The following is an 18937-nucleotide window of genomic DNA, read 5'->3' on the forward strand; positions in this document are numbered from 1 at the left end:
GAGGTTTACCAGCGTTGACAAAACTGCTGAGTTCTGTCGAAGTTATGTCGACAGAACTCAGCGGTAGTGTAGACGCAGGTTTAGTTTTGTCGACCAAAGTTCCCTTTTGTCGACAAAACCCTGTAGTCTAGACACACCCTAAGTAAATAGATGACAACTTATATATATTCTTTCATATAATGTACAGAGGTTTTTCAATAGGTGCCCACCATCACTGCTAATGCAAGTTATACAAAGAATTCCTCACACCTCAATATACTGGAAAATCTACCAGTGAAATATAATAATTTACTTAAAAGAATACAAAAGAAATGGCCCAAAGCTTTATACAGTAAATATTTTCCTTGCTAGTATATTAATAACGTATCTCCAGTATTTTAAAACATAACTTCTCTCCTTCTCATTGGTCACACAATCAATTAAGCTATTTTTATGGGAGAAGATGTAAATTAGCATATTACTAAGTTAATATTTGCTTTTTGATCATGAAGAGACAAAAAGTAACAGCTACTTACCTGATGCCTCATGTAATGGTGCATGTATGGTGCTCCAATTTTAATAACTTTGAGGCAAAATGGACAAAGTAAATGTTTTGTGTTTTCATGTACAGTTCTAAAATGCGTTTCTACATCTGAAAAAGCTGAAGATCTGTAACTGCACACCTAGAAATAAAAGTGCAGTTTAACCTCCTGAGATCAGCTGACTTGCTTTTTAAAAATTTTATTTAAAAAAAATAGGTGTTTTAAATATAGTACTGAAAACTCTGAGGTACCTGGCAAACGTATGGCATTTCACCTGGCTTATGATTGTCTTTCATATGTTGCAAAAGAATTTGCTCTGTTTCAAAGGATAATTCACAGATTTTACAAATAGCTGGAAAAGAACAAACACATAGTCTAAATGTATACCTTGGATTTTGGGGAAAGAAATGCAAGTATAAACTGCTATGTACATATATACAAAGAAATTACACGTGTAAAAGTATTAAATAAAGAGATGACAAACTGAAGATTTAGTTTGCTTTAGAAACTTACTTTAATAGTCTGCAGACATGACATCTGCTGATTGAGGTGGGGACGGAAGGGACAAAGGGGGCAGTTGCACTGCAGCAATGGCCTGAACCCTGGGCCCTTTAAATTGCCATTGAAGCACTCTGTGTGGCTCTAAAGGCAGGCGCTGGGAGGGTATGACGTGGTGCACTCTGGGTAGCACAGAAGGCTGGCTGCTGAAGCCCTGCCTTCCAAGGCCTTGTCCCTTTCAGGAGCACCGAGCCACCCTCCCCCCACACCTTGCTCTTGGGCCAATGGAGGCTGTCGGTACTCTTGAGTCAGGATTTCCTGGTGTGATGCACTGTCTTTTAAAATACAAGAAATCTGGCAACGGAGAGCCCAGTCCTATCATGCACAGCCCAGGCAGCTCCCATTGGCCTGTTTCTGACCAATGGGAGCTGTGAGGATTGTGCTGGGGGTAGGGACAGTGACAGAGACCCCTTCCCACATGCTGGCCTGAGCCTGCCTGAGCGTCCTACTAGGCCATGGGACACTGGTGACCCAGAGGATCATGGTGGGCCGGATCCGAATGTTTGGCAGGTCGGATTCAGCCTGTGGGCCAAATTTTGCCTGCTTGCTCTAACTTCTGTATTTATTTTCCCCTTAAAATTTTTTTTATCCTGCCACTATATTTGCAAATTACAAATCAGCCAATAGCTAAAAATTTTAGGATCACAATGATTAAAACACAAAGTGAACAAACTTACTAGATGACTCATAAGGAGTGTGTGTACTTTCAATGTGGCACTGCAGCTGGAAGGGTGTGGGAAACTGACGATAACAATGCTGGCAGGTGGTGTGGCTTTCCCAACTTTCACTGCTCTGCTTCTCAAGTTCTAAATGGTGTTTCATGTGGTTCATAAACCTATTAAAAATAGTGAACAGGTGCACAAACTAAGCTTAAACAAAAAACATAACTTAACAAATTTGATATGAAGTATGTAAAGTGAAGCCTTGAAAACACTGTTGAATATGAGAACTTTCCAAGTGACCTGTAAAGAAACTTATTGTTCTTATGATTTCTAAATTATCAAAAATTTCATAAATAGATGATACAAAAAAATCTTTCAACAGATTAACATTCAGGATATCTTTTGGTTTAAATTAAAAGCACACTACTGTATCAAATATATTCTTCAATATAGAAAATCTATAGTATTGTCATATTGGTTCATAGTCATATGTCAGAAAGACAAGGTAGGTAAGATATTTTATTGGACCAACTTTTATTGGTGAAAGAAACATGCTTTCAAATTACTCAGAATTCTTCTTCAGATTACCTAATGGTGACCTGATAAAGGAGCTCTGTGCTAACTCTCACCACCGAAAGGTGGCCAAATAAAAGATACTACCTCACCCGCCTTCTCTCTCTAACATCCTGGTACCAACGCAACGAAAACACTCCATATCACAATATGTCAAATGCTTTCCATATTTCAAGAAGGAACAGTCCCTACTACAAAGATCTTATAATCTAATGAAGAGAAACAAATGAAACAAAATAAATAATCTACAGACAAGTTAACACAATTCACTCTAAGCAGCACAGCAGAAGTGGTTTTCAAAAGTGACAAACACCAACAGTACACCAACCTTACAGTGAAGTACAGTGAGGCTATACCTTGTATAAGAGATTCCCTCCCCACAGACATATTGAAGGAGTTGTATCCCTGAGTAAAGGGGGGGGGGCAGCATGTGCCTGCCCTGTAAGCCCCACATTCCAACTGAAAAGTTAAGTCACTCAACAGAACAAATTCCATCCCCCTGAATTCCTCTCTACTTTCAGGAACCTTATTTAGAGATCAGTTTTGAAGTACAGGCAGTCCCCGACTTACGCGGATCCAACTTACGTCGGATCCGCAGTTACGAACGGGGCTGCCCCAGAGTACACGGACTGCGGGACCTCGCGGTCCTGCCGCCCGTGTACTCTGGGTCTTTCTCTGCGTCTCCCTGGTCTGCAGACCAGGAAGACGCAGAGCAAATCCGCGGAGGGGCTTGGGCAGCGGGGCAGCCCTGCTACCCGAGCCGCCGCCCCCCCCCCCCCCACACGTGGCTTTGCAAAGCCGCGGGGAAGCCGGCAGCGGAGCAGTCCAGGCGCGCCTGGGCTGCCTCGCTGCTCGAGCCCCCCCCCCCCCCCCCCCCCGCGGCTTTGCAAAGCCGCGGGGGGGGGGGGGGGGGGGGGCGGGACGGACTCGGGCAGCGAGGAAGCCCAGGCGCGCCTGGACTGCTCCGCTGCCAGCTTCCCCGAGGCTTTCAAAAGCCACGGGGGGGGCTCGGGCAGCGGGGCACCCCAGGCGCAACTGGGCTGCTGCGCTGCTGGCTTCCCCGAGGCTTTGCAAAGCGGTGGGGGGGCTCAGGCAGCGGGGCACCCCAGGCACACCTGGGCTGCTCTGCTGCCGGCTTCCCCGAGGCTTTGCAAAGCCGCGGGGGAAGCCGGCAGCGGGACAGCCCAGACGCCCCGCGGCTGTCCCACTGCTGGCATCCTCAGAGGCTTTGCTCCCCGTCTCCCTGGTCTGCTGGTCTCCAGGAGACCAGGGAGACTGGGAGCAAAGCCGCGGAGGACCCAGGCGGCGGGACCGCGGTGCGTCTCGGTCCGCCGCCCGTGTCTTCCTGGTCTGCTGGGGTGGGGGTGGGGGGCACAGCTAGTACGCCCCCCCCCCCCCCAGCAGACTAGGCTTTTCTCCGGACGACTGTGGCAGAGCAACTGGGGTGCTGCCAGTTGGTCCCGCAGCGCTGCTCTGGGCGCTACTGGTCCAACCCAGCAGCACCCCAGCTGCTCTGGTCCTGATTCAGCCGCTGCTGGTCAGTTTCAGCAGCAGCTGACTTGGGGACGCTTGGGGTTCTTAAGTTGAAGCTGTATGTAAGTCAGAACTGGCGGTCAGTTTCAGCAGCGGCTGAATCTGGACGCCAGTTCCGACTTACATACAGATTCAACTTAAGAACAAACCTACAGTCCCTATCTTGTACGTAACACGGGGACTGCCTGTACAGGGAGGAGGGGTGGCATGTTATACTGTTTGTACAGTAGAATCTCAGAGTTAATGAACATGAGCTCTATGAACAGATCAGTCAACCACGCACCTCTTTTGGAACTGGAAATACACAATCAGGCAGCAGCTGAGACCAAACAAGCAAATAAAGAATTACAGTACAGGTTGGACCTCGCTGGCCTGGCATCCTCAGGACCGGACGGGTCCCAGAGGAGGGATTTTTCTGTATCAGGGGAGGTCATTTAAGGCTTCTCTGCCAGCTTTGCCTCCCACACTCTCCCCCACCCCGCCCACTTGAGCCTCACACTTGCTCCCAGGATCCCATATTGCTGCAGCACACCAAGGGTACGTCTAGACTACATGCCTCTGTCGCCAGAGGCATGTAGATTAGGCTACCAGACATAGTAAAATGAAGCGGCGATTTAAATAATCGCCGCTTCATTTAAAATTTACATGGCTGCCGCACTGAGCTGACAAACAGCTGATCAGCCGTTTGTCGGCTCAGCGCGATAATCTGGACGCGTGGGTGTCGACATCAAAGGTATTTGTCGACCACCCAGGTAAGCTTCCTGGGATGAGGCATGTAGTCTAGACGTACCCCAAGACTCTCTGATTCTGGAACATACATGGTCATGTCATAGATGTTGCCAGAGCAGAGAATCCTGGATATCAGAGGTGCCAACCTGTACTGCATTGAACATAAGCTGCAGGTTAGACCTCCCTGGTCCAGCACCCTCAGGTCCTGACCAGTCCCAGATGAGGGATTTTGCTGGATCAAGGAAGGTAATTTCTAGTCCCTCTCCTTCCTCCCTCCGTCACAACCTGGCCCCCCACTCATAGCTTGGCTGCCAGCCTCCCAGCCACCTCCCCTCCTACCACCAAGACCCTTCTGGCCCCGCTAGCAGCCCGCTGCCCTGCCAGACTGCAGCCCTCCACTGTGACTCTCTGGTCCTGGAACATCCATGGTTCTGCCAGCTCTGAAGGCAGCACACAAGTGACAGTGGCAATCCCATGACCTCCCTATAACAGTTTTGCGACCACACATTCACACAAACACAATCTTCTTTGGGGTCAGGACCCCACGGTTACAACACAGTGAAATTTTAGGTTTAAACAGCTGAAACAGTGAAATGTACCAGTTTTCAAATCCTATGGTTATGAAATTGGCCATAATGATCCATGAACTTGGTACGGCCCTATTCATGGGCCTTCAGAAAACTCTACCATAGGAAACTTACTACAAGACGCATGCTGAGGAAACCAGCTAATCACTGGGCAATGAAGTGTGCAGATGATATACAATCAAGGAGAGTGGTAAATAATGACAAGAACAGTTGAGTTCTACAGAGTGATCTAGATTACTTTGTGAGGTGGTCTCACTTGAACAACCAGTATTTAAATAGAGCCAAATGCAAGATCACATCTACAAACAAAAAACTGTAGGTCACACTTACAGGTAGGATAGTGATAGAAATGTAGCCGTGTTAGTCTGGGGTACCTGAAGCAAAATGCAGGACAATGTAGCACTTTAAAGACTAACAAGATGGTTTATTAGATGATGAGCTTTCGTGGGCCAGACCCACTTCCTCAGATCAAATAGTGGAAGAAAATAGTCACAACCATATATACAGGTAGGGGGACTGAATTTTGGAAAGCCTGTCTCTGAGAGTACATCTACACAGCAGCGTTATTTCAGAATAACGTCAGTTATTCCTAAATAACGTACTGTCTGTCTACGCAGCATGGCCATTATTTCGAAATAATGGACTTATTACTCAAACTTCTGTAAACCTCATTGTATGAAGAGTAAGAGAAGACAGAGGAAGAATGCTCTATTTTGAAATAAGTGCTGTGTACACACGCCCACATTCAAAATAAGCTATTTTGACTTAAGCTACGCAATTAGCATAGCTCAAATTGCGTAACTTATTTTGAATTTAGCCCTGCTGTACCCTGAAAGAGTATCATGATATAACTAACTGAATATGAACTCTCAATGTAACGTGGCTGATAAGACTACTAACAAGATCATTGGATGTGTAAGCATGGGAATATTGGGTAGAAAGAGAGAGATAATATTATTACTGGATACTTCCATGAGGCTATTACTGAAAAACTACATCCAGCTATGTTCCATGCTTGAAAATGAGTGTTGTCTAGATGGAAATGGCTCAAAAATGAGCTACAAGAATGATTCAAGGTCTGGAAAACCCATGTTACAACAAGAGATGAACAAAGCTTAATTATATAGTTTATCCATAAAAAGTTTGAGATTACTTGATTATAGTATAAAACAACATACATGCGGGAAAAGATTTCTGACACTGATTGCCCTTCAATCTAGCAGATAAAGGCATAACAACAACATTGCACGGCTGGAAACTCAAGGCAAAAATATTCTGATCAGATTTATAAAGTGCAAATTTTTACAGCAAGAATATTTAACCATTGAAAAAAACAGCCTGTGGATTTGATGATGGCACCAGCATGGTCTGAAACATAATAATTTTTGACCAGAGGCCACTTCAAAAAATTTTGAAGTAGCCCTGGGCCACCCCGGAAGGGGTGGGGCCTAAACAGGAAGGGGTGGTCTGGGGGTGGGGGAGACCCTTTGCTCCCCACTTCCCACTAGGCACCCATGCCCTGGGAGAGACTTGGAACACTCCCCCACCCCCAGGCTAATCAGGGCCAGAGGGGTGCATGAAGCTTCCTACCACCCTGAGAGGAGCACATGGCACTCTTAAGTGCCAGGGGCTCCTCACAGGGCCGGGGCAGGGTGAAGGAAGCTTCACACAGCTCACCCACCCTCAGCTCTCACTGGCTTAGGGCGGGGGAGGGCTCAAAGCCTCCTCTGTTCTCCCCTTCGCCCTTCAAACAGCATGTGGCACTTCAAAGCGCCATGTGCTCCTGCCAGAGCAGGAGGAGGCTTCGGGCGCTCCCCCGCCCCCAGACCCTAACTGGCCTGGGGGCAGGGGAGCAGAAGGGCCTCTGCGAGCCAGATCCACTCACTTGGCAGGCCGGATCCAGCTCATGGAGGCCCTTTTGCCCACCCTTGAGCTAGGGAGTCAATGTCAAGGCAGTACTTTATGGATCTTTAGACCTGGGCAATAAAATTACAAATAGCAAGAAGGCTTGATGGTGGTTTAGCCCCAAAGGTAATATAAATCAGACCAGTTATTAAAAACAGAAAATGTAATAAGAAATAATGAAGAGTTACAGGACAGTCAACAAAAAAATATTGGCAACTCCCGATTTTAACATCGATTGGGAAATAATAATGAGAGCAGCAGTTACCAGTGACAGGATACTTGCTTGCTTGGAATGACAACTAGGAAGATTCTAGAAAGACCTGAATACTGGTGACTGGAGGGCACAGCTGCCAGCACCTCTGCAGATCAAGTAACTTTGAGAGCCAAGGGAATCCCAGATTATTTCATGCAAGAAGGACAAATCCCAGGAAGAAGAAAACATTGTTTACTCTATCTTTGGAAGAGACTCAAAATCACAGAATACTAGGACTGGAAGGGACCTCAAGAGGTCATTGAGTCCAGTCCCCTGCCCTCATGGCAGGACACAGTACTGTCTAGACTATCCCTGATAGACATTTATCTAACCTACTCTTAAATATCTCCAGAGATGGAGATTCTACAACCTCCTTAGGTAATTTAATCCAGTGTTTAACCACCTTGACAGTTAGGAAGTTTTTCCTAGTGTCCAACCTAAACTTCCCTTGCTGCAGTTTAAGCCCACTGCAGTTTAAGCCTCAGAGGCCAGGAAGAACAAGTTTTCTCCCTCCTCATTGTGACACCCTTTTAGATTCCTGAAAACCACTATCATGTCCCCTCTTAATCTTCTCTTTTTCAAACTCAACAAGCCCAATTCTTTCAGTCTTCCTTCATAGGTTATGTTCGCTAGACCTTTAATCATTCTTGTTGCTCTTCTCTGGACCTTCTCCAATTTCTCCACATCTTTCTTGAAATGTGGTGCCCAGAACTGGACACAATACTCCAACTAAAGCCTAATCAGTACAGAGTAGAGCAGAAGAATGACTTCTTGTGTCTTGCTCACAACATACCTGTTAATGTATCCTAAAATCATGTTTGCTTTTTTTGCAACAGCGTCATACTGTTGACTCATATTTAACTTGTGATCCACTATAACCCCTAGATCCCTTTCTGCCGTACTCCTTCCTAGACAGTCGCTTCCAATTCTGTATGGGTGAAACTGATTGTTCCTTCCTAAGTGGAGTACTTTGCATTTGTCCTTATTAAACTGCATCCCGTTTACCTGACCATTTCTCCAATTTATCCAGATCATTTTGAATTATGATCCTATCCTCCAAAGAAGTTGCAATCCCTCCCAACTTGGTATCATCTGCAAACTTAATAAGTGTACTCTCTATGCCGATATCTAAATAGTTGATGAAGATACTAAACAGAACTGGTCCCAAAACAGACCCCTGTGGAACACCATTTGTTATACCTTTCCAGCAGGATTGTGAACCATTAATAACTACTCCCTGGGAACGGTTATCCAGCCAGTTATGCACCCACCTTACAGCAGCCCCATCTAAGTTGTATTTGTCTAGTTTATTGATAAGAATATCATGCGAGACTGTATCAATGTTCACTTAAAAGAAAATAAACTACCACAGGTTGAACATCTCCAGTCCAGCAGAGAATTTGCTAGACCATGGGAGGTCAATATTGACTAGCACAGTGGTTCCCAAACTTTTCGGCATCACGCCCCCTTTTTGATTTTTGAGAAACCCTCACACACCCCCTCTCCAAAAAATAGCAGCAAAACTTGGGGTGGGATTGACGGGTGTGTGTGTGTGTGGCTGGGTCGCCTCATGCCCTCCCCCGGAAGTTCTACATGCACCCCAGTTTAGGAACCCATGGCCTAGCAGCATTACCAACACTTCCACTGCTTCCTGGGTTCTTAGGAGACATTTTGGGGTAAATTAGAGTTAAATAACAGCACAGAACACTGAGAGTCAGAATTGGTAGCTGTAAATAAACTGGAACCACAGGAAACTTGGTCACACCCATGAAAAGTGGACATCCAACTAACTAAAATCATACTGAACCACAGATGTTGTCATGCCGGAGTAGAGAGGTTCAATCTAAAATATTTTGTCACAAGTTAATTAGAAAATCAGAATCTGTAAGTCAACTAAACAAAGTATCATTAAATATTGTTTTCATTTAAAAAAAATTGTTAATTTACATTAGTATATGGAATATTACTGATTATAGACTATTTCCAAGATGAGCTAAATAGGAGGCTCTAATTTTTATAGTAAAACTATTATGCACAGAAAAAGGCAAAACAACTTTCTTCAATCTACATCAAATACTGTTTACAGTTTTTAAAGATAAATGAAAGGGAGGAAATGCCATAGCCAACAGCAACTATCAAATCATGATAGCAAATCCTTTGAAGGTCTGACAGCATATAATATTTTCCAGCTGCTTAAAAGATAAATTACTTAGTCATTTTATTTGTGACTTAGTTTTTAAGTGTGTATAATAGCAATTTTAATGCCTGCAATTATAAGAACCATTTGTTTTATTTAACGATATAGGTTTAATGTTATCACAAGCTGTTCATTTTAAACTTGCAGACTGTGCCCTTTGAAGGCCCAGTCCATTTTTCAGTTTTACATTCTGCTACATCAGCTTCCCTTACAAGCATTTTATGAAAAAGAACCACAACCTTAACTGCCAAAGCAATTGTGATACAAACTGGCCTACCTATTGAAACAGCTTATGAAAGCTTTTTGTTGTATTTGAAAGTAAAGTTATTCCATCAAATAACAGTTTTTCCACTGGTTACACCACCACCAATTACTCATCGCAGACCCCTAAAGGGAATTATACTGAAATGTACTGTTAATGTCATCAATCTGGATGGCAAATTGTAAACAAGTAACGTGTTACCTCTTATACTTCCATACTACTACATCCAGACTCATTAAAACACACAATGCTCTGTATCTTTTAGGTATTAATATTAGCCATTCTAATTTGCAGGGCTTGGCAAACCGCTGTTTCTACTCAGCACGGGTGAGTAGATTTCAGCCGGTCATTCTGTGCGCCCCATTCACCGGTGCTGTGCACATGCGCAGTGCTGGTCTGGCACATGCGTGGCGCGGGGCTGGCGAGTAGCTCTTGCGGCAGTTTGTCGAGCCCTGCTAATTTGTATAAAATTTTAAGTTATAAACATACACATGTAGTGAAAAATAAAAGTTTAACTTTACTCTGTAGTATAGTGGCAGGCAAAATATGACTCACGAGCTAGACACAGCCTCCAAAACATTCAGATACAGTTCACCACAATATTTTGGGCCACCAATGTCCTGCAGCCCAGTGGGACTCACAGGCAGGTTTCTTGCCTGCTGCACCCCCACACACAACGCTCAAAGAACCTAGCTGCTGAGGCCAGCACTTGTGTCTCTGCACGATGTGCATTCCTTGAGGAAGTCTCCACACACTGCCCCCACAGCACCGTCCTACGGGAGCTGCTTGAAATGCATATTGCACTCAGAGACCACTGCACCTTCCCCCCAAGAAGCCATGCAGTGACACTCATGCTGGCTGCAGCAGCCAGCCACTTTGAGTGGCATATGGTGGTTTGGCAGGCACGGAGCCTGCACGAGGCTCCCACTGGGCTACTGGCCTAGAGCCACCTACGGGAAGCACCTCCCAGCCAGAGCTTGCATCTGGAACCCACCTCCCACCCCAACCCATGCCATAATCCCTCCTGCTCTCAGATCCTTCACTCTCTCCCACACCCCAACTCCCTGCCCCCTGGTCACAACCCAAATCCTCTGCACCTCCTCCTATGCCCCTCCCTCAAGTCAGAATTCTCTCCTGTACCCAAAATGCCTCTCGGATCCTGCACCCCAGCCCCTTGCCCCAGGTCACAACTCTCCTTCTTCACCCAAGCTCCCTCCCAGACTCTGTCCTGCACGTCAGTCATCTACCCAGAGCTCCCTCCTATATGCAACTTCTATCTCAGACCAAGTACCCCCTGCATTAATATCATAGAAATGTGTGGCCATTGGCCACTTACCAAATTCTTCAAGTGGGCCCCCCATCAAAAATTATTGCCAAACCCTGGTGTAGTAACTTTATAGCATTAATTTTCAAGTTAAGTCAAAAACATGAAATGCATCTTTACAATCCAGATACAACTGTGATGGCATGATTTTTATTTTTATTACTAGCATATAGTATCTAGCAGGTACAGAAGTGAATGTTTAGATACCTTATGTTATTCTTAAGAACTTTCAAACAGCTGAAGCACTTAAAAGTGGTATGAGTCTTCTGTTCCTGTTGTACCCGATGGACATCACCTTCATGCTTTCCATAATAAAAATCATTAACTAACATGATCAATTTTCCTTTCTCAGTTTCAGCAGTCTTACTTGGTGTACTTGAACATTCTGTTTTGGCCATTCCCAGAAAGACGTTATTTACCATATCTGGACAACAGTACTGAAAAAGAGACACAAGTATAAGTTACTAAATTGACTAAAAATTATAAAATCCCTTTTAAAATCCACAGAGAAAAGGTATACCTGCTGCATTTCTCTTCCCATTACTTTGGGACATGCCCTGACTTTGCTCTTGCCCCTTTATCTATTCTGGATGGTATCTGCTCTTGCATTGTTGAGAATACATACAGACATAAGGATACGATTTAGACAATTAAAGACTAGCATTTTAAAATACAGACAAAGGGATTTTTCTTTACTGTTTATATAAGACTACCAAAAATCATAAGACAGAATGAATACCTTGTTTTATATGTTGATTAAAAATATTCTGAAATGTACAAAAATATTCTGAAATGTACAGCACAATTCAAATTTCTCCAATCTTCATTTTATTAATTAGAAAATTATTCTCCCTCCTAATGTTAAATTTATGCTGATTAAAACAGTTGCTTTGTAAACAAAATATCTGTGAACATCTTTGTTGACAACTATGAAGAAAACTATTTTTTTTAAATTCTGATTGTCTCAAAAATATCTGTATATATATAAACCAATTGATTAGAGAAGATAATTGATAGTAAAGATATCAGAGTTCTTTCCCAGTTCCATGAATGAATTCAGAATATGTAAAGTCATCTAGACTCTACTAGATGGAGGTAACATCTACACATCTAACAGAAATACACTAATTCCTCATTTAACATGTGCCCGCTTAACACGTTTTCACGGTAGCACGATTTTTTTTAGGGAACATTTTTTTAATTACACGACCGTCCCCGGAATAACACGATTTCTCCAGCCGGCCCATTGCTGGGGGCTGCATGGGGCTTCCCCCACCTTCCTGCAAAAGTGGCGGAAGGTTTGCCATTCGCCGCGCCGTTCCCCGCTGACTCCCCCTCGCCAGACACCTTGCCCCCTCTCCTCCGCCCGATTGCAGGTTGGCGGCTGGGTTTCCCCAGCCGACCCATCGCCGGCAGCTACACGGGGCTTCCCCTGCTTCCCTGCAAAGTGGCGGAGAGTTCGCCGCGCCATTCCCCGGCGACCCCCCCCTCGCTGGACGCAGTGCGGGTCCTGGCAGACCTGTCATAGGGGCATACTTCCAACCCAATCCTCTTCTCCTCCCCCAGAGCCAAACACTCTACTCCCTGCTGTAACCCAGTCCCCTTTCTCCCCCAACCTTATGTCCTGGTACCAACAGACACCACCGCTTGAAATGCAACCCCCCCTTTTTCCATTATTTTCAATGGGAAAATTGACTCCGCATAATACGTTTTCACTTAATACACTCATTTTCTGAAACATATCTATAGTGTTAAATGAGGAATTACTGTATTGCAAAACAAAGTATTTTAACCAGGTGGAATTCTGCGCCACTGGGCATGTACAAAATTCACATCCCCTGCAAAATTCTTTGCTTCCCTATAGAAAAATGTCTATCGGACAGGAAAGAAAAGGGAAATCATGCACCACTCCCTTGCAGGTCAGGTACATTGTTTCAGTTATCCAAAGGATAACTGGCAGAGGAGTAAACCACTTTAGGGCTGGATACACTCCAGCTAGTGACTCCTACTTTGCTACATCAGTAGAGTTTGGATCAGCTGCTAATCCCAGCTGGGATGGAGGAAGAAAAGGACTGCACTTCTTCCCCTGCAGGGAGTGGCGGGGCTGTGTCAGACCACACATAGAAACCTCCACCAGCTGCATGAAGCTCAGCATCCTCCCCTGCTTCCTGCCCCATCACTCCTCAGCTGCAGGGAAGAGGGTCACTGCATTGGGAGGTGCTTCCCCAGACCCGAACCCCCATGTATTCATACCTCTCATACCAAGACTCTCCCGGTACATCCAGAACCCCCAATCCTCCGTATCAGAACCCAACACCACTGAATCTCAACCCCTGCATCTGGAGCCCCCCTGCACTCAGACCCACTACCTCTGGACCACCACCCCTGCACTCAAACCACCTCCAACTCAACACCCCATCCTGATTAGCCCCCTTCTTCTGAGCCCTCATATCCAGACCCCCATGCCATTGACACCCCCCACACCAAGCTGCATCCAGAAATGAAGAGAGAGTCTAGATTCAAGGGTACTGAGACCTGCACTGGGCTCAAACCATGCTGTATAGATCAAACTGAAAATCCCTTCAACATGGCAAGGTAGGTGGCTCTAGTGCAGGATTTCCTACTGCCAAGGAGGACTTATCTAACCTGGTCTGAGCAGGAGAGTTCCAAGGGGTTCAGCCATGTATCTTCCATGCAATGAGGTGCAAAGACTTGAGGTTTGGGTGGTGTAGACAGCTATGGTTCTGTGTGAGAGAGGCCTGGGAAGAGCAGAAATGGGATGAGGATCTCAACTGACATGTCAAGCAGGGAGGTGTGCCCAATGTTGATAAGCCCAGGGCAGTGCTCCCTCTAAACTGCAGAGCAGCACAGTTTCACAGGTGATTAATCAGCCTCACCCAGTCAGAGGCTGGGGCCATGAGAATGACCTGGGCTTGGGCTCAGTCTTGTCCGATCTTGAAAAGTACCTTATGAATGGGTGGTATGGGTGGAAAAGCATAAAGGACACGTTCTCCTCAGCTGAAGAGGAATTCATCCATGCAGGAGCTTGGACTGAGGTTCTGGAGAACTGCTGGCACTTTTTGTCATGCCGTGTTACAAAAAGATCTACATGGGGCAGTCCCCAAGTCTAGAAGATTGACTGTGCGACATCCAGGTGAAGAGATAATTAGTACATATGAAAAGAGTGACTGTGACCATCTGCCAGCTTGTTTTGTACTCCCAGGAGATATGAAGCCTGCAGGTGTTTTGAGTGTTCTACACAGAAATCAGGGCTTCCTGACCCAGGGAACAGAAGCATGCATTCTGGTATATTGATATAGAACGTTACTGTTGTATTGTCCATCAAGACAATACACAATGATCTGTCAGGTGGATAAAGAAAGGCTTGGCATCCCAGGCGCACCGTTCTAAGGTCCAGATCTGCTGGGGACCAAAAGACTTGAATTCTGAGGTCTCCTAAGAAAGCTCTCCATCCCACGTCTGACGTCAGTCACTAGGGTCCACGATGCCTGTGAGGACTCCAGAGCACATTTGCTGCTGGTCCAGCCACCACAGGAGGAAGTCTAGTACCAATGGGGTAATGTTACCAGCCTGTTCATACTGTGTCAGGATGGGTGATATGCTGACTCCAACCATTACTGAAGAAGTTTGAGCCTTAGTTTTGTATACTGTACCACACACGTGCATGAGGCCACGTGACCCAGCAGCTTCAGGCAAGTCCTGGCCATAGTGGGGAAGTTGTCGGAGGCCCTGAATAATTGCTGATATTGCTTGAAACCTCTCTACTGGAAGATAAACCTTTGCTTGGGTTGCCTGCCTTAATTCCGGAGTCAGCCCCATTTCCAGGGCAGCCAGTGTGCTGCTCCCAAGTGGGGGGGAGGGATCAGGGTGACCCTTATGCTGCCTTCCTAATGGCAGAGCCAGCTCAATTTCCGGGTGCGGGGGGAAAGGAGGACAAAATGAAATGTATCCTTTGGGCCAAGGAAAAAGTAGCTTTTGTTTCACTGAGGAGACCTAGATTGTTGATGATAGTTCTGATAAGGTTCATGTGGGCCTCTACTTGACTCCTGCATTGGCCCTTGATTGGTCAGTTGTCTAGATATGGAAACACGTGCACCTGGTGCCTGAGGAGGAAAGCAGCAATGACTGCCATGCATTTTGTGAACACTTGAGGAGCAGAAGATAGCTCAAAATGGAGCACTGTGAATTGATAGTGCATGTCGTTTATTATGAGTCTTAAATAGTTCCTGTGATCAAGATATGGACGTCTCATCCCTCAAGTCAAGGATGGCGCACCAGCCCTTCAGATCTAGGGAAGGAATTACGGATGCCAGAGAAAGCATGCATAACTTGAACTTCTGTACAGATTTGTTGAGTTCCCGCACCCTTGGCTTTTGGTACTAGGATGTAATGGAAGTAAAACTGTGTTCCTGAGGAGTCCCTTATACTGCTTCTCTCATTAGGAGGTACTGCACTCCTGAATTAGAAGCTGCTCATGAGAAGGGTCCCTGAAGAGCAACCAGGACTGGGAGCAGGAGGGTGGGATGGAAGAGAACTGGAAGGAGTATCCCCTCTCTACTGTGCAAAGCACCAGCTGACTGGAAGTAATTTGGTAGCAGGCACAGCAGAAAAAAGTCGAGACAAAAAGGTAAGGTGGAGTGGATCCAGAAAGGTGACTGGCACAATCATCCTTGACCATGCCTTCAGAAGGTCTGCTTATGGCCTGTTGAAGACTTGGGTTGGCCTGAGCCTTGGTCTGATCATGGAGGCTGCATCTTCTGCCACTCCTGTTCCTCCAAGGCCCATCTTGGCAGCCCTGAGCTTGGCACAGGTGAGAATAGGTATGAGGTAAAAAGTGCCTGTGGCAGGGGTCTGGCAGCATAGTGACCTGAGGGTTGCTCTAGAGTCTTTAAGGCTATGGTCTTTTCTGAGAAAAGAGAGCCATACCCTCAAATGGGAGGTCTTGAATAGTCTGTTGGATCTCATAAACTAGGCTTGAAACTTGATGCCAAGCCTCGCTGTCCATGGCTACACTGATGGCCGTAACTCTGATGGTTGGGTGAGCAGCATTCAAAGCAGCTTTAGGGCTGCTCTTGATATAAGCCTCCCTTTCTCTACAAGGGCTGAAAATTTAGTGTGGGAGTCCTGGGGAAGCAGGCCCATAAATTTAGTCATTGCACTGCAAGAGTGGAAGTATCTGCCAATAATGGCCTGCTGATTAGAAATGTGCAGCTGTAATTCACCAGTTGAATACATCTTTCTACCATTCATCATTTTGCCTTGTTTCTTAGGGGACAGACCCTGGAACCTGTACCACTCATTCTGGTAGACTAAATCGACTACTAACGGATCAGGGGGAGGATGTGTATAGAGATGTTCATATCCTCTTGATGGCACAAAATAACATCTCTCGTTGTGCTTGGCTGAGAGTGGCAAAGAGTCAGGGGTCTCCCACATCTTGGTGGCATCCGTGATTGTTCTGATAAGAGACAGAGCAACACAAACCAGGGTGCAGGAAGTGAAAATATCTGCATCCTCTACCTCCTCCTCTGCCTAAATACGAAGGCACTGGACCACCTGCCTAAGAAATTGCTGTAGAACCCTGTTATCTTTCAGAGCCAGGGCAGGAGCCATACGCATCAACGCTTCATTCCAGGAAGATAAGGAAGTGCCCAGCAGGGGCAGACGCTCATCCTCATCCATCACCTATGAGTCTTGCATAGTCCTCACATCAAGGACTCCCTTTGCTCTGCTGATCACAGGCACTTTTAGCGCTGAAGGAGGGAACTGGAACTGGTGCTGGAAGACTAATGGTGCCAGTGCCAGAGACCCTGATGGTGCCATAGCTGAAGGCAGTGCTGGCACAGAAGCAGGCACCTGTGTCAGCACCAGTGCCAAAGAGAACACAGATGCACAGGGCAATGCCAAAAGTAGTAGGGTGGTGGCTGGCTGCAATGGTACAGCGCCAAAGCTGATGGTGTTGTTGGGGACTGGCACCAAAGCTGATGGTGCCAATGGGACAACAAATGTGGCCAATATGACTGATGATGCTTTGGAGTAGGGTCCTTGGTGCCGAACTTGGCTTTGATTAAAACCCAGTTGAGTCCAAAAGGGCAACTGTGTGAGGGACTGCCACTGGGTTAGCCAAGGTGTCATGTAATGGTGCAAGTCACAGTGACCATAGACTGTCTACTCCCACTGAGGAGGGACCTGCTGTAGATGAACTGTGCTCTTGGGCTGCTTGAAAAGCCTCAGGCATCAAGAGCACACTGATATCTTCTGATGGTTCTGGTGATCAGGCCAGCAGCAGGGTTCATCATCCTTCAACTTCAGCAGAAGAAGATTCCATTGGCTTAGTTGCCATGGCTGGAACAGGGTTATGTTTTGATTTTTCACTAACAGGAGGAAAGGAAGAAAGTACTTTTCTTTTTTGTGAACAGCGTTTTTCTGGTTTACGCATTAGTACAGGCAAAATACGAACTCCTCTACGGGTCAGTAATTTGTAATAATTTTGGATTCAATTCTTTCAGAGTCTGAACTCCTGTTGCATACGAGTTCAGGATCATTAACACTATACATAAGGTGCTAAAACCCTCACAGAGAAGACAATGACCATATCCGTAACTGGTGTTCTTCGAGATGTGTTGCTCATGTCTATTCAAGCAGGTATATGTGCTCACCACATTCACTGGTGCCAGAAAATTTTCCCTCAGCAATATCAGTAGGGGACCAGCTTCAGCACTCTTGGAGTGATATGCACATGCCACCGCACACAGGGATCCACCGGGCCCATCCATCCCGCAGTTCCTTCTTGCCAGAAACTCCTATTTGGTGTGACATGTGCAAGGGGTGCTGGACACAGTCCCTTACAGAGACTGCTGAGTGAAAAATTTCCAGAATCAGTACATGTGGTGAGCATACACACCTACTTGAATGGACATGAGCAAGCACTCGAAGAACTGAGTTACACATGCCTATAAGATTTTTATTTACACATGACTAAGCAAGCATGTAACCTCTAAAAAGGACAAGGAACAATGAAAAACGAGTGAAAATGAATCTCATTTTGCTCATTTCTTTTACATTCTTCTTTGCTCATGGGTGTGAAAAACATTCAGCACCTCAGAAAATTAGGCCCACGGTGAAAACATGCAGAGTGCAGACAATAAAAATGTGGTCCCGTTTTAAAACTTTGTTTTAATTACTTTTTACAAATACAAAAATATTTTACCTTCATATGATTTTTTAAAGGATCCATAAGATTGAAATGAATATTGCATTTTGGACAAGCTCGTGGAAAAGGTGCGCCATTTTTAACATTGCTTGATGTTGTATTAATACCTGTAAAATGTGAAGTGTACATTAGGACTCCAAATTCACAGTCCATCACAAGAGTAATTGCAACAAAGCTTCTTAGAAATCCAGCAAAATACACTGTTTAAAATGAAATCTCTTACAGCTCAGGTGGTAGTGGTGGTTGTAATTAAAGACTGAATTCCGTTATTATAACTATCCTTTCTTTTTGGTGACAACTTGCATACAATATTACTGTATGTCCAAAATACTCTAAGAGTGGAAGAGATAACAAGAGATAGTTGATTTTCCTAAGATTCTTATACAGCAGTACTACATTGTAAGAGCATAAAAGCCCTTAAGTTAATAATGTTCATATTTTCCTCTCCATTATTCTGGGTATAGGAAAGCATTTAGAATGTGTGTTTTGATCCCAAGAGCATCAATTCATAGAGGAATGTTTATATTTTACACCATGATCTCACCATCAACTGACAGTGTTTAGTCTGATCACTTCTGGAAAGGAGTTCCATGCTTTGG

The 18937-nt window shown here is 45.4% G+C and overlaps 1 protein-coding gene across 10 annotated transcripts in view; it reads right to left on the reverse strand.

Moving 5' to 3' along the window:
• ZNF280D (zinc finger protein 280D) overlaps positions 1 to 18937 on the reverse strand; it is a 167894-nt gene that overhangs the window by 91767 nt on the left and 57190 nt on the right. For all 10 annotated transcript variants that reach the window (XR_012895788.1, XM_075897304.1, XM_006112482.3 and 7 more), the window contains 5 exons: positions 18336 to 18445; positions 11312 to 11541; positions 1757 to 1914; positions 773 to 873; positions 516 to 662 (listed from right to left, as the gene is read on the reverse strand). Coding sequence is in view for 9 of the 10 variants with exons in the window: in XM_075897304.1 (XP_075753419.1) it covers positions 516 to 662; positions 773 to 873; positions 1757 to 1914; positions 11312 to 11541; positions 18336 to 18445 (746 nt within the window). In the remaining variant the exon portion in view is untranslated. The remainder of the gene's footprint in view (positions 1 to 515; positions 663 to 772; positions 874 to 1756; positions 1915 to 11311; positions 11542 to 18335; positions 18446 to 18937) is intronic.

This window comes from Pelodiscus sinensis, chromosome 14 (assembly GCF_049634645.1).
Source record: "Pelodiscus sinensis isolate JC-2024 chromosome 14, ASM4963464v1, whole genome shotgun sequence".
Taxonomy (NCBI): domain Eukaryota; kingdom Metazoa; phylum Chordata; order Testudines; family Trionychidae; genus Pelodiscus; species Pelodiscus sinensis.